The sequence below is a fragment of the Onychostoma macrolepis genome, chromosome 15 (assembly GCF_012432095.1).
Source record: "Onychostoma macrolepis isolate SWU-2019 chromosome 15, ASM1243209v1, whole genome shotgun sequence".
NCBI classification, from domain to species: domain Eukaryota; kingdom Metazoa; phylum Chordata; class Actinopteri; order Cypriniformes; family Cyprinidae; genus Onychostoma; species Onychostoma macrolepis.
In genome coordinates, this window is record NC_081169.1 from 11353089 (window position 1) to 11370159 (window position 17071).

At 35.5% G+C, this 17071-nt stretch overlaps 1 protein-coding gene across 3 annotated transcripts in view; it reads left to right on the forward strand.

Moving 5' to 3' along the window:
- Positions 1-17071, forward strand: part of nectin3a (nectin cell adhesion molecule 3a) — a 37537-nt gene that overhangs the window by 18264 nt on the left and 2202 nt on the right. For all 3 annotated transcript variants that reach the window (XM_058745157.1, XM_058745158.1, XM_058745159.1), the window contains 4 exons: positions 4337-4684; positions 11032-11331; positions 13745-13862; positions 14033-14184. In XM_058745157.1, the coding sequence (XP_058601140.1) occupies positions 4337-4684; positions 11032-11331; positions 13745-13862; positions 14033-14184 (918 nt within the window). The remainder of the gene's footprint in view (positions 1-4336; positions 4685-11031; positions 11332-13744; positions 13863-14032; positions 14185-17071) is intronic.

Sequence of the window (17071 nt, forward strand, 5' to 3'; positions counted from 1 at the left end):
GAACAGCCTCAGTTTCGGTTGAAAAAAAGTTTTGGTCTAAAAAAGGGTTTGACATTTAAATAGCTAGAAATCTTGTAGCGTGGAATAGGACAATGATATTGTATTCTATATATTTCCTCTTCATTAATATTTGTCAATGGGTATCTTCATTTGTTCCTTTGCAGTGGTTCTCAAACTTTTTGACTCAAAGGTCCCCCCATTGTCCAAAACAATATTCAAACCTCAGATTCTTTTTTTTTTTAACAGAAATGTAAGTTATATTAAATTAATTAAACCAATTAATTAATTAATTTTGGTCAAGAACTGTATGTTATTCAATGAAAACAATAAACACTGAATTTAATTAGAAATTTAATTTAGATTAGACATCCTGCACCCCAGACAATTTTCTCTGGACCCCTAGAATCACTACCTTATTTTTGACTATTTTATTTAGAGTGTTATTATCATTATTTATTTATTTTTAGCGATGGTGCTTTAAATCCAACAGTACATTTCAAGAAAGTTACTGTGATAGTTTTGTGTTTATTTGTGGAATATCTGTTTGCCAGTGGCCTGTGTGTTCTTGCATTGAGCCTGTGCTATTTTTGAAATGTTGGTCTTTATACACAAACAACGTTTTTTGTCTGTTTCCTCTCGCTTTGCTGTTTTTTTCAGCGACTTACGTCATGAGCATTGCATTTCTAAGACTGACACATTGAAAATTTCTAAACACATTTCGAGACCCTTGCATTCTTCTCCATTGTTGCATTCAGCGTTTTTAACACAAGGCATGTCCTGTTTGAACGGATGCAAAGAAATGCACTTAACCATAGCTTCCTAAATAACTTGTTATTTTTGAATATGCATATGTTGCTGTAGAATTCGAACAGATTATGAATGAAATAAGGGTGAGTAAATGATGAAATAATTTTCATTTTTGGGTGATCTATCCATTTAACACAACAGCAAAAATTGAGTCTTACAGGTAAACTGGTGCACCCTAAGCTCAGTTTGCTGATTGACGTAAATGTCTCTTTAACGATCTCAGTGTGAATTGAAATGGGTGATCCTCTGGTCTCAGCAAATTTGATATTCAAGCAGTCAGCCAGATTGCAGTGTAGCCTCTCTCTCTCTCACACACACACACCCTCCCTCTCTCCGTCTTTGTGTGTGTGTGTGGTGGTATTCTTGCAATTACAGGGTGGGCAGGGGAACAGGCAGAGGGAGAGCCTGCACCCATACAGGCATGATATAATAGCAGAGGTTTACCACTAGTATGCAGCTGCCAAGGTTTCAAAATATCAGCCACTATTTAGTGCCTCCATAGACCCACTTTTTATGATATGGTCTCGTATACCCAGTCTATGTATTTTAAATAGTATGGGTTTTACCTTGTGACTGTTTTGATGGTAGGAATACTTCTTAGCACAGTCATTTGTAAAAACAGCATTAACTGCGCTAACTTCTTTTTAAAGAGAGGAAAGCTTAGTGTCTCGATTAACAATTTTTCCATCTGAAATGCAGCAATTTGTGGGCTTTAATGACTGAGGAGATTTTATTTTCACTGCTCGGTGTTTCTCTCAGAATATGTTTTGCACAGCTCCCATTCTGTAACCTATAATTTTTCTGTGTTTTCCAGTGATCTTCACGGAAATGTGTTCTTTTGTTTTGCTTTCAGAACACCGTGATTTCTTGCATGAGGCTAAGCTGCAGTGTGTTGTTGTTTACCAACCGAGATTGACTGTTAAAGGCATAGCCCAAAAATTAAGATTGGGTCATCATTTACTCATCCTCTTGTTGTTCCAAACCTGTATGACTTTCTTCTGTGGAAAACAAAAGATACAGTGTTGTTTTGGACCCCACTGGCTTTCACTTTATGAACAAAAAATTCTTCAAAATATCAACTTTTGTGATATTTTCCGATCTTTCCACAAGCCTAGTGAATTTTGCTTTCTATCCATGCAATGATACTAGGAACGCACATGGAATGAAAGTGTTGAAACTCTCTGTAAAGCACTGTTTACAGGAAACAAACAAGAAGTACGTCAGTAACACAGCATCAAAAGTTCAACCATTTCAAAAATGAATAAATATCAACTTTTTTTTACTGAGGAATTTATGTAAATTAGGCCTTTATGATATTTTTTCATAACAAAAACAGGTACTAATTGCATTAATGTATATACTCACTTTAAAAAGTTTAGGGTCGGTAAGAGTTTTTTTAAAGAATAAATACTTTTATTCAGCAAGGATGCATTAAATTGATTAAAAGTGATAGTAAAGACTTTTACATTGTTACAAAAAAGTTATATTTCAAGTGAATGCTTTTGAACTTTCTATTCATCAAAGAATCTTCAAAAATATTTTACAGTTTTACAGTAAAATTTCAAAAAAGTTTTCAAAAATCAGCACAACCGTTTTCAACATTGATACAATGAAACAATGCTTGAGCAGCAATCAGCATATTAAAATGATTTCTGAAGGATCATGTGACACTGAAGACTGGTCTAATAATGCTGAAAATTCAGCTTTACCGTTAGAGGAATAAAATTGCGTTTTAAAATATATTAAAATAGAAAAAGGTTATTCTAAGTTGTAATAATATATCACAGTATTACTGTTTGTGATCAAATAAATCCAGCCTTTGTGAGCAAAAATTATAAATTCTTATCAACCACACAACTTTTGAGCAATAGTGTGTATATATAGATAAGGTTTTTTTGTAGAAGCATGTAGAGGTATTTACAGCAATTAGACAAAAACTGTGTAATGCAGTATGAATCATCGATATCTTTTGCCCGGTTTTCCCAGAAGAAAAAGAAAAATGTGAATTTTGCCAATATTTAGAAGTACACTAACATATTGATAGCTTTAAAGCTTACAAAATTCTTGATTATGATTATGGTGTCTTTGATGGAACCCCTTATGGGCCCTGTCTGATCTGCTTCTCTTCTCTTCCCAACACCTTTTTTTAATCAATCTCTTCCATTGTAATTGTAACTGCCAGCTCACCAGAATATCATGTTTACATGAATCAGCAAATAACTCCAGTGTGTTCAAATAAACATGCAAAGGGCACAGGCACAGATTAAAGAGGCCTGTTAAACAGTAAAAACTCCTAAATTGGCCGTTGGTGTTTTTCATCTTGTTCCAGCGGCTTTTATTAGGCACAGTGCTCAGACGGTTAGCGGAGAGGACAGTCGGAGCGTCCCGCAGTGTGACACGGGGGTCTGTATGGTGCTCATTATAGATGTGAAGCACGGGCTGTGTGGCACAGCACTCACAGCCTGCTGCAGTAGAGAAGGAAGGCCTCCCGCATGGGGCGTAATTAAGGCTGGGGAAAACACAAGCCCTCATTATCTGCTGTACGAGATCTCCCACTACTGTACTTCAGTTATGACCTTTCAAGGTTTCACCTGATGGAAGTGATGTCAGCAAGATTAGACAGATGGAACTGGTTGAGCGTATAGCGTTTTAAACTGATTCACAGAGCTTTTCTGTGAGATGTTCCTGCAGTATTTGAACATTTAGTCTTGAATTTGCTGAGTCATTCAAAAATGTTTTACAATTTACTTTTTGCACAACATTTGAAGTATCGACTTTCAACAGATTCTGTTGACAATGGCAACAATTTATAGATAAGTAGCATTTCCCTCAGGTATATCATATGGGGGCAGTCGTGGCCTAATGGATAGAGAGTTGGACTTGTAACCCGAAGGTCGAGTGAAAAGCGCTCAATACCATGACTGAGGTGAGACCCTTGAGCAAGGCACCAAACCCCCAACTGCTCCCTGGGCGCCGCAGCATTTGCTGCCCATTGCTCTGGGTGTGTGTTCATGGTGTGTGTGCACTTGGATGGGTTAAATGCAGAGCACAAATTCCGAGTATGGGTCATCATCATACTTGGCCACACATCACTTCACTTCATAAACAATTTGATGTGCTAAACCAAAAAACAAACAATTCACTCTTAATAATAAAGGTTATCTACTGGCATTGATGGTTCCATGAAGAAACTTTTCATTACATAAAACATTCTTTATCATGGAAAAACATCCTTCAGTAAAATTGATGGTTCCATGAAGGACCTTTTAATTCATGGAAACTTTCCATTCCACAAACAGTTCTTTATAGTGGAAAAGGGTTCTTTAGATTATTAAAATGTTCTTCATACTAAGAAAAAATGGTTCTTTTAAGGACTGTTCACTGAAAGGTTCTTTGAGAAACCAAAAATGGTTCTTCTGTTGCTTTGCTCCAACACCCCAACCCCCCCCTTTTAAGTGTTGAATGGAAATTTTGGCTACTGTTAATCTATTTCCTAAATCATTCTTCCTGATGATCTGTATCTCTCCAGGTGTGTGGGCCAACAAGGTTGTGGTTCCTGAGCAGGTGACTGCAGTGCTGGGGAAAAACGTTACTTTGACCTGCAGGGTGGAGGTCAGCACAAACCTCAGTCTGACCCAGAGTTCCTGGGAACGCCGTCTGCCATCCGGCACTGTAACTTTGGCTGTCTTCAACCCCGAATACGGGATCTCCGTAGCTGACGAGTACAGCAATCGTGTGCACTTCATCAAACCCTCAGTGCATGACGTATCCATTGTCCTGCAGGGCGTGGGGTTTGCAGACATTGGGACCTACACTTGTAAAGTTGTCACCTTCCAACTTGGAAACATGCAAGCATCCACAACTGTGGACATTATGGGTGAGTATATATTTGTGGACAGTTTGTACACCATATAATTTTATAGGTGTGAATTCCTTGAGGCAAATCATTTTGTAAATCATTAGAATCGTCCTGAACCCTATAGTTGCTGGGTCATAAAATTTTCATAAATTTTCATTCATTCATTCATTCATTCATGCATGCATTTATTTTTTCCTAGGTTTGCATGGTTTTAAGCACAAAAAGTGTTGACAATAACAAAACATAGATAAACACATTTATTTATCTATTTATTTATGCATTTATTTATACAAGGAAGTGCCTTAAAGTGATTAACTGACTTTCCAAAAATTCTCTATTGAAAAGAAGGCTGGAATTATAGGAAAGTGATTTAGAAACTTCTATTGAAATGGCTTATTTTTGTAGATTGTAATTATAGAGAGGGCTGGAAACACCCTTCACAGAGCCCCTTTTCTTCTGGAGTGAAATGAAGCGTTGTCAAACGCTACAGAGATGACAAAAATATGTGTCACACACTGACATGATAGCACTTAGCACATTCCTTCTATTTTGATTTGTGGGGTGCCATTTTTTCCTGCTTGTTTATTTCCTGTGGTAAAACATAAAAACAGAAGCTAATCTTTCCCCTATTATAAGTGGTAAAACCTCTGAATTTTATCGATCCAGTCTGAAATGGCATTACTGATTCAGAAATTAAAGCAAAGCCCTATTAGTCCTTGGCATTTTCACAGAAAAGGGAGACATTTACCCAAACCTCTAAAACTATAAAACCACTGGCCAATGAGCTGCTTTGAGTTTGTGTGTTTTTTGCACACAAGCTTGAAGTCGCCATCCCTATTCCTGTGAATTTAACAATGATGAATCATCGGAATGAATTCTCAATGACCGTGTGAATTTTTACAATAAAACACATCAGATGCGGCACGCAAGCTAAGCGGTATAATTTGTACCCACAATTCATTCTTTTCCTTTTTTAACATAATTACTTTGCTTTCACTTGGAGTCCATTATAATGACACAATTGTTTGGGGAACTGTGGTTTTGGCGACAGCCCTGGTCTGCAACCCAGAGCTGGAGTGTTTTGGGTCTGGCTTTGTGTGGGGGCGACAGTGACCCGGCCTTGATTCCTGCCCCGTCTAATGATAAATCAATACCCGGACCCTCTTTTGGGCCCTCGGCCACCCACAACCTGCACGTCAGATCAGCTGGTTCTTCACTTCTATCAGGAGGGTTGGGTGTGAATGAGTTGCCAAGATGCCCCTGCAAGCTCTGAGTCAGCAGAGCTCCAGCGTGATGCAGATGGCATGGAGTTCAGTTTGATGAAAGCAGGGTGGGTCTGATTTTGGCATTCGGATGTCAGTGCTCTGTGATACACTGTGGGTCCCCACCATTCAGGTGCCGCAGGGCTATATTTAGCATTCGGGGTCCCTGGGGTTATTTCGATTTCTCGTATACAGGAGCGGCCTGTAAACAGAGTAGAACAGGTGTGTGGAGCAGACGGCCTTGCGTGTAGGATTAAGTTGACGTTCCTGGCCCACATGGCCAAACTGTTTCTTAAGAGCGCAGCTGTTGCAATTCTCTAGAGAGAGATGGAGAAAGGAAAGAGGGAAAAGGACAAATTAAAGTAGTATTGATACGATTTTATTAATAGAGGATATATGGCTGCATTCACAGTTCACTGTGGCCCAAATCTCAATTCTGACCATTGCCAGTTTCATGCAATACACTACTATATATTTTTTTTTTTTTTTTTTTTATAGTTTTATTCAGCAAGGATGCATTACATTGATCAAAAGTGACATTAAAGACATTTGTAATGTTACAAAAGATTTCTATTTCAAATATAAGTGGTTCTGTAAAACTTTCTATTCATCAAAAAATGAATCCTGAAAAGAATTACATTAAAATATTAAGCAGCAAAACTATTCTAAATATAAATGTTTTTGTTAGGATGATTTCTGAAGGATCATGTCACATGATCTGAAAACTGAAAATTCAGCTTTGCCATCATATTACATTTTTAAAATATATTACAATAGAAAACAGTTAGGCTACTTTAAATTATAATAATATTTCACAATATTTTAACTGTACATTTAAACAAAAAATGCAGCCTTGGTGAGAATAAGAGACTTCTTTCACAAACATTTTTTTAAAAATTACAGACTCCGAACAGTAGCCAATGTGACAGTATCAGCAAGGACCTATATATTATTATCAATACATTATTATGTCAATAATGTGATTAAATACAATTGTAGCTTTATATGTTTAATATATTACTCAAATATGTGATATTTTACTTATTTAAAAAAAATACCATATAAAATATAACAGAAATGTTTAAATGCGTTTCTTTAAAACAAAAATTACAAATTTGCAATATATAGTTATAATAAGTAGCAGGGTGGTGGTAGTAGTATTTTAAAGAACAGGTCACAATTATTATGTTGTCATGGTAATGTTAATGCTGATGCATTTAAAACTAAAGTTTTTCTCATTAGAAAACATGATATCATATTCAGTGTATTTATTGATTACCTTATAATGAATATGCCAAAGTAGGGTGTTATATGCATATGTGTTGCCAGCATATAGTATAAGGATATCCATGGGTACCAAAGACGTCACTTCCGCTATGCTCGCCGCCATATTTGTGTCCGATGTGACAACGTGCACAGCACATCCGTATGACATTTAATAGATAATATTAATTAGCTAGCTTACTACACAATCTGAATAATGTCAATTTAGCTAATATTAGCACAATTTATAATTATTCATTATTTCTGGACAAATTACTGTTTGAATTGCGAATGTAGCCGCTCGATGAAGGCTTTACGAGCTTGAAGAATACTCTGGTCGCTCCTGCTTCACTGCGAGCGAGACTCGGCGATTCCCTTCTCTGTCTGCGTTTTGATTTCAGCAAGTCAGTTTTGGTGAATGCAAACAACATCCAGCAAGCCAAGAAAACATGCAATCTATCTGAGGGAAGACGTCTTTCACTTCTAGTGTATTCTTAAACCTGGATTTCATTATTGAAGCACAAATTCAGGCACCAAAAGCAGCCAACACTGAGTTTGCTTTAATTAAAAATATGCATTTTCATTTATTCATAGGCTACATGGCTGCAATAACATTTTAAAATTTTGCCATTGTTAAAAAAATGCTTTACTGAGTATATACGGAAATGACATAGCCTATGTGGTACAATACAAATATTTTAACGTCCTTTATTCTCCTATAAAGAATCACAATTGTCAATTATTATCCTTTTCTGAAGTTGGCAACCGTACGTTAGCTGCCAGTGGTGCCTTCTGATTTAAGCCAACAATTTATTCCGCCGATCTAATAAAATTGTAGTTCAGGGTTTTTCTGATGACTGTTGTTACAGCACAACATATCCCGGGCATACTGTAACCTTGTGAACCTTCTGGGAGTGTTTTGTTGATCTTCCTCTGGTAGTTGTGGCTGCTGTGACCATAGACTGACAGGTCGCGCAGCTGTGACTCGGACACAAAAATGGCGGCGATAAAACACTGTGACGTCACATGGAACCTATGGATATGGACCACATTTATAAGGTCCCCCATGAATATCCTCACAAACTGAATTTGCACAGAAAATTGAAATTGGAGACTGTCTTGTATTGTGAATGTAACCTTTGAGGTGAGTGGTCTCTTAGCTAATGTTATTTCAGAAGTAAAAACAATAGCTGAAATTGAATCAGTTGTTTTAATTCAAGCAGTGTGGGGTTTCGTTGCTCAGGGCAGCTGAACATTTCCCAATGATTGATTCAGCTGTAATACACAATGTGTCTTTCCTTTTGTTCTCTTTAAATCCATGTGGACTCTCTCAATAATATTAAGACACTAATATTCCATTTTTCTGTAGAGACAGAAGCCACTCAGACACACTCAGGGATGTTGTTGTACTCCTATCTCAGCACTCAGTAATTTCAGATCATCCATTTTTAATGTGAATTTGTAGAGTTGGTGTAATAAATCAATTCTGAGTGTACTAAGGCCAGTTTCCACCCTTTACATGGTTTCTTTTTTCCCTTCCTTCCTTATTTATTCATCTTGTTGTATATCATCCTGTAGGGTCAATATCAATAACTCATTTTGTACTGTTTTTTTCTGACCCTTCCATATTTTTATTATTTATTTCTTGTTTTCTCAAGGCATGTGTATTTCATCTAATCTTGTAGTCAAGTATTGTACAACCCGAATTCCGGAAATGTTGGGATGTTTTTTAAATTTGAATAAAATGAAAACTAAAAGAATTTCAAATCACGTGAGCAAATATTTTATTCACAATAGAACAGATAACATAACAAATGTTTAAACTAAGAAACTTTACAACTTTATGCACAAAATGAGCTCAATTCAAATGTGATGCCTGCTACAGGTCTCAAAATAGTTGGGACGGGGCATGTTTACCATGGTGTAGCATCTCCTCTTCTTTTCAAAACAGTTTGAAGACGTCTGGGCATCGAGGTTATGACTTTCTAAAGTTTTGGTGTTGGAATTTGGTCCCATTCTTGCCTGATATAGGTTTCCAACTGCTGAAGAGTTTGGGGTCGTCTTTGACGTATTTTTCGTTTAATGATGCGCCAAATGTTCTCTATAGGTGAAAGATCTGGACTGCAGGCAGGCCAATTCAGCACCCGGACTCTTCTACTACGAAGCCATGCTGTTGTAATAGCTGCAGTATGTGGTTTTGCATTGTCCTGCTGAAACTCACAAGGCCTTCCCTGAAATAGACATCGTCTGAAGGGGAGCATATGTTGCTCTAAAACCTTTATATACCTTTCAGCATTCATAGTGCCTTCCAAAACATGCAAGCTGCCCATACCGTATGCACTTATGCACCCCCATACAATCAGAGATGCTGGCTTTTGAACTGAACGCTGATAACACGCTGGAAGGTCTCCCTCCTCTTTAGCCCGGAGGACACGGCATCTGTGATTTCCAACAAGAATGTCAAATTTGGACTCATCTGACCATAGAACACTTTTCCACTTTGAAACAGTCCATTTTAAATGAGCCTTGGCCCACAGGACACGACGGTGCTTCTGGACCATGTTCACATATGGCTTCGTTTTTGCATGATAGAGCTTTAGTTGGCATCTGCAAATGGCACGGCGGATTGTGTTTACCGACAGTGGTTTCTGGAAGTATTCCTGGGCCCATTTAGTAACGTCAATGACAGAATCATGCCGATGAGTGATGCAATGTCGTATGAGGGCCCGAAGACCACGGGCTTCCAACAAAGGTCTTCGGCCTTGTCCCTTACGCATTTCTCCAGTTTCTCTGAATCTTTTGATGATGTTATGCAGAGTAGATGATGAGATTTGTAAAGCCTTTGCAATTTGACGTTGAGGAACGTTGTTTTTAAAGTATTCCACAATCTTTTTACGCACTCTTTCACAGATTGGAGAGCCTCTGCCCATCTTTACTTCTGAGAGACTCTGCCTCGCTAAGACATCCCTTTTATAACTAATCATGTTACAGACCTGATGTCAATTAACTTAATTAGTTGCTAGATATTCTCCCAGCTGAATCTTTTCAACATTTCTTGCATTTTCAGCCCTTTGTTGCCCCTGTGCCAACTTTTTTGAGACCTGTAGCAGGCATCAAATTTGAAATGAGCTCATTTAGTGGATAAAAGTGTACAATTTCTCAGTTTAAACATTTGTTATGTTCTCTATGTTCTATTGTGAATAAAATATTGGCTCATGTGATTTGAAAGTCTTTTAGTTTTCATTTTATTCAAATTTTTAAAATGTCCCAACATTTCCCGAAATTCGGGTTGTAATATACTTTATTTAAAAAATTTTAAGTAATTCATTTAAATGCATCAAAAGTAAAAGTAGTAATTTTGTGAAATAATATTATAATTTAAATTAACTGCTTTCTATTTGAATATATTTATTCCTGTGATCAAAGTTGAATTTTCAGCATCATTACTCCAGTCTTCAGTGTCACATGATCCTTCAGAAATCATTCAAATATGCTTATTTGCTGCTCATGAAACTTTTGTATTTTTATCTATGTTGAAATCAGTTGTGCTGGTTAACATTTTTATAAATGTTTTTACTGTCAATTTTTATCAATTTAATGTGTCCTTGCTGAATAAAAGTATTAATTTCTTAAAAAAAAAAAAAAAACTTACTGACCCCAAATGTTGACCACTAGCGTGTTTTTAAAACAAATATACATTTTGTTTTATACACAAATGTCTTTAACAGATGTTTCAAAATAATATTCTTTAATAAAACAAGATTTAAAATTACATCTTTTATTCTGTAAGCATCTCAGCTTATTGTTCAATTTTGTCTCTTTCTCATTTTCTCCCTTTAGTCGAGCCAAAGGTCTATGTGTCTCCTGGCTCCTTGTCTCTGTTGGATGGAGATGGTGAAACTCTGGTGGCGACATGTACAGCTGAAAGGGGTCGTCCAGCAGCAGAGGTCTTCTGGGAATCAGACCTGCCAGGCCAGACAACAGTCGTCACACAGCTGGAGCCTGAAGGCACTACCACCACTTTAATACAGTACGTCTGGGCCCCCACCCGGGATGCATTTGGCCGGTCCCTCAGCTGCGTTGTACGTCACCCGGCCCTATCCAAGGATTTCCGCATTCCCTACCGGCTCAATGTGTTTTGTGAGTGTGAATTGCTTTTATCAAAAGACATTACTCCTGTTTTGTATTTCAAGATCTCCATGGGTTTCCTGTATGGTACAAGGAGCGCTGATTGCTCACTTTTGCCACTCTCAAACTCACAAGATGTCAATTTAAGAGTAATTTTAATCCTCAGTGTGCTTCCCTTTGGCATCTTGAACTGTTGGCTGCTGTCTGTTTGAACGGCACGCTGCTTAATGGAGGCGCTTTATGAAATATTGATCTGAGCACAGCACGGGCAGCAACAGGAGCGGAAATACAAGTGGGGGAGTTCATACTGACAGAAGGAGGCTTTAGTACTCAATAAATCACACATTGCCTTCCAAAGTGTTTAAAAGTGAGAAAACTACTTTTGAGTTTTACATCCTCATACATTTATTAATACTAATGGTTTTATCATAGACAAAGCTGACCATGCAAACACTACAACAATTTGATTTCTTATTAAAGTCTTGTTCAGAACATAAATCTTACATAAATTTTGTGATATTTATGCTTAACATTAGAACAAAACAATAATGTCAAGAAATCTAAATTTAATGCAAGATAATATTTTTTATATATTGTATAATGAGAGTTTTTCATTCTCATTCTCCCCATGGTTGCATGTGTATGATCACAAATACTGCAAAAATAGTAGTACTGTGAAATATTAATGCAATTTAAAATATCTCATTTCTGTTTCAATGTTTTTAAATATAATTTATTATTATGATAGCAAAGCTGAATTTTAGCAGAATTTTACTCAAGTCTTCAGTGCCACATGACCCTGAAATTTAGTGATATTTATGCTTAAAATGAGAACAAAATGACAATGCATCAAAACAAGTCTAAATTCAATGCATGATATTATTTTAATTTAAAATATGGATGCTTACAGTGTAATTAAAGTGTACTTACCCAAGAAAGTACTGGTTAGTATAAGGTTACTACAGGGGTTAATGTTCAGGGTTAGTACCTAGTTATTACCCAGTTATTGTTATTGCTATAATAAGTACATAGTATGTACACAGGCTACTGTATTTTCTTAATACGTCTTAACATCTCTCTTAGTCTTATGCTGCTCAAGCAAAGTTTTAATAAAGTTTTAATAATGTTTAGATATTTTATCAAACAAGACAGATTTACAAAATCTCGGATTTACAGTGCAGTGTTTAAAAGTGCAACTGTGATTTGCACTGTTCAATAAGAAACTTGAACACTGGCTATTTTGATGAGAATTTGATCATGTTGTTGTTATATAGACTGCTGGGGTTGAATCTCAAGGCTCTCTGTTTCACTCCTGAATCTTCTCTCCATATCACACATCAGTTTATTTTCTCAGCCACAGCTAAGCCTCAGGATCCTGAGGTTTCTGTGTAATTGAGTTAGCCAATCACATCTCCCCTTGCTGTTTCTGGGACTCACATCCATAGCGTGAGAGTGATTTCATGCTCAATTTTAATGTCTTATAAAAATAATATAAGTTTCATTGCTTAGAAATTGTCCTTTACAGAGTACTACATTAGGTGAATTTTCAAAGTAGCATTTATATGAATTAAAGGGATAGTTCACCCCCCCCCCCCCCTCCCCCAAAAAAGTAATTCTGCCATAATTTACTCAAATTTTTTTGTTTCAAACCTGTATGACTTTCTCTGCCATTGAACATAAAATGAGAACAATTTCAAATCTTCCACGTAGCTATAATTTTGGTTGAGAACAGGTTGAACAAGGTTGATTTGAATCAGTATTCATTTTGAAGAATCAAAATCAATTCTCAAATCACAAGAATCAGTCTTTGAATTATTGAAATACTTCTTTTTTGACAACCCTCATTTAAATGTTTATATTTCAACAAAAAATTGGAAAACATAATCATATAATTAAGACGTTGATATAAACTGCCTTATGTTCAATTTACAGTAAGTGTTTATACAAATAAATATTTAAACATAATTATATAATTAAGAAGTTGATATAAACTGACTTATGTTCAATTTACAGTAAATGTTTATACAAATAAATGTTTAAGTGTTGATTATAATATCTAAAAATGAATAGAAAATGAATTTAATAGAGATATTTTAACCTTTAACTTTATAGTAATGTACTAACTAGAAGTTCCCTATGTAGTTTACAACATTAGTTAAGAGATATTGAATATATAAATTGACTCTTGTACTCTTGAATTGTACTCTATCTGATATATTCAGATGAATTGAAATTAAATCAAGAATTTGTCAAATGAAATTGAATTGATTGCATGAAATACGTGTTAATACCCAGTCCTGCAATATCCTCTTTTGTGTTCTGTGGAAGAAAGAAAAGGATTTAGGTTTTGCTAAGCACTATATATTTTTATAGCAAGGTGATCATATTATTTCTTCATGCAACAATGATTTAAATTATGTTACAGTTGTTCCAGATGTTATGGTGACGGGCCAGCAGGACGTATGGTACGTGGGACAAAAAAATGTACAGCTGGACTGTAGAGCCAATGCCAACCCACCTGCTATTTTGTACCTCTGGACCAGGTCTGTACGCAAAGTTTGCTACTTCTAATCTTACCAGACATGTCAGTTCAATGGTAAACTTCAGCTTCAGTGTTTTAGAAGAGAATTCAAGGTTGCTTCAGGGTGGTTTCCTGCTGCAGAACTTGTCAACAAGCTCTAAACTGATAATCATGTCTTTTGTCACTCCTCAGACTGGACGCCCCAATGCCTGCAGGTGTGGACACATCTAATGGCAGCCTGGTGTTTACTCGTCCTTTAGAGCCGAACGACTCTGGACAATACAGGTGTGAAGTACAGAACGACATTGGGCAGAGCTTTAAGGATGTACGCTTCCTGGTACAAGGTGAGAAGTTTCTTGTAACCTTTCATGTCCACAGATACTAGTGATGATGTTTTCTCCAAGAGGGGGCCCGAAGTTTGAGGGTGGATCACTGGTTGATAAATTATGTCCTGACATTGTCTCTGCCTTCAGTGAAACAGACACCATTCATACTTACCCACACAGTCAGTTACTCAAGTGAGGCATTGAGGCATAAACAAAATGCCAAGTTGGTGACTCGGTGAAGCTGGATAAAAATTACAAGGTTCAAACACACTGTTTTCTACCATGGAACCTCATAACTGACTCATAATTGATCCATAGCCCTGCTGGAAAAAAACAATAGAAACCATCACAGAAATTCTAAAGGTTTCCACTAAAAATACCCTTACAAACATTACAAACCATCAACTTTTAACCATTAAAACCATTAAAAAAATGGTTTCCTGTAGTGTGTTTTGGGACATAGTAGCATTTAGTGGTGTTAACAAGCCACCAATAGAAGGCACCCAATTACCAGTAGAGATCCACAGGCACCATTACAGTTTCCATTAAAACCAGTACAATTCCCATTGTAACCATTAAAACCATTAGAAATTCTGTGATGGTTTCTAATGTTTTTTTCAGCATGGAGTGCACTGGAGAATTGACTCAACTGATACTGAGATACTGACACAAATATCCTGAGTAAAATAAACCATTTATGATTTCATTTGAATTACAGAGTGTGGCAGGAATGAGCCCTAAAACAAACTGCAAAACTGCATCACCCCTGAAGCACTCTATTATTGATAGATTATTATTATTTTTTTTTTTTATGGATTTCATCTTTCACTTTGTCCACCATCTTGGATGTATTTTTTCACTAAACTTTTTGCAGTGCATTCTCGCAAATTTTGGAACAGCCTGGAAAACCCTGACAAAACTCACAAGATGTTTTCTTGTGTTTGACATTTGTGCTGTATCATTAAGTGTGTATTTCCTGTTACTGAATATGTAAATTCCTGAATCTCTTGTTGAAAATACTGTTAACAGAAGCTCTTTCTGAAAGCTGGCTGAATGTGCCAAATGCTCTACACTTGGCTTGTGAGGTTTCTGCAATGACGTAAATAAAGTTGGACCAAACTCGCAGCAGTTTCAATTCAATCAGCTCTTTGCCACTGTGCTTTTTACCACATATTTGGCTCTTCTTCAGGCTGCAAAACATGAGAAACCTTTATTGTGTCGCTGTGTGGTCAAATCATTATCCAAATATTGTGGCAGTTTTTGGACTTCTTTGGTGCACGAACATGGATAGCATAGAGAAAAACTAAATGGTATAGGGAAAATCAGGAACTGGACTTCTGTTCTTTGAAGAAGTTTAGAGTGACTTTCTTAAAATGAAAGTTGTCCCCAGTTGACATCCCATAATTGATAGACCAAATAGTTATTTTATACCATCCAAAAGTGCAATATGTTGTACCAGTCTTGAAGACTTGTTCACTGTTACAGGCCTCCAAATTCAAATAATTGTGCCCTTTGGTACCTGAACCTGCTGTTACATCAGCAAGATTTTGTTTTTCCTCTTAGTCATTGCAAGTTCTGTCCTTTTATCTTCTGTAATAACCTTTAAATAACCACCTGCCTCTAAACATTAATTTCCCTTGGCCCTCACAGAATCTGCTGACTGTTTTTTTTTTTTAGGGGGGGTGGGACAGAATTATTGGTACAATATCGATCAATATTTCATTTTTTTATTTATCAGATATTGGATATTTAATTGTTCATTTTCCCTATTTTTACATTCAGATTTATTTTTTTATTTTTTTGTCATCCAGCATTTAAAATGATTTTAAAGCACTAATAAATTCAGTCTTTCATACTGTAGGCTTTAATGCTTTAATGCACTTGATTAATTTTATTTGTGTGTGTGTGTGTGTGTGTGTGTGTGTGTGTATTATTGCACAGTTCTATATATGAAGTTGGATATACAGTATATTACATCCAACCTTATCCACATACATGCAGTATACTCACATAAAGCAATATATACAATATAACAAATCTCAACAGCCTGTTTTTTGTCACAAATTGTAACTACTGCACATTATTTGCCAGCTCTTTATATAAAAATTGATATGTAAGTATATACAGCATATACATCATGATTTTCTTTAAAACTGCTTTGAAACAGTGTGTACTGTGAAAAGTGCTGTGTAAATCAATTTAATGTGACTTTTTTTATTAAGACAAAATAGTATACATTTTAATATCAACGTATCAGTACTGACCAGAATTTTAATGTTTATGTATATTATTATACAATAATCATTTTAATTTAATTTTATTTCTTTATTTAATTTTATTATTATTATTATTATTTTTTTTTTTAAGGTATATGTTTGAAACAAGAAAATAATTGACAGTGAGATATGAGGGGGAAAAAAACTTAATTCCAGAGTTATTTTTTTGATATATTTATATTTTAGTATCTTTGAGGTACTGTTATAGTTTTATTCATATTTTGAATTATTTTTATTTTATTTTTTATTTTTTATTATTTTCTATTGTCATTTTAATTTTAGGTATATTATACTTTTAGTAATTTAGTTTTTTGTTAGTTTTTTTATATGTCTATATAGTTTTCATTTTTTAGTTTTAGTTATTTTAGAACATCAACATAAACTAAATAAAAAATGTTGCCCTGGTGACTAGCTGAAATAAAAGTTTTAAGTGTTTTTATTAGTGCTGTCAAACGATTAATCGCGATTAATCGCATCCAAAATCAAAGTTTTTGTTTACATAATATATGTGTGTGAACTGTGTATATTTATGATGTATATATAAATACACACATGCATATAGATATATAAGAAAAATATGTTATATTTATATATTAAATATATTTATATAATATAAACTATATGAATAT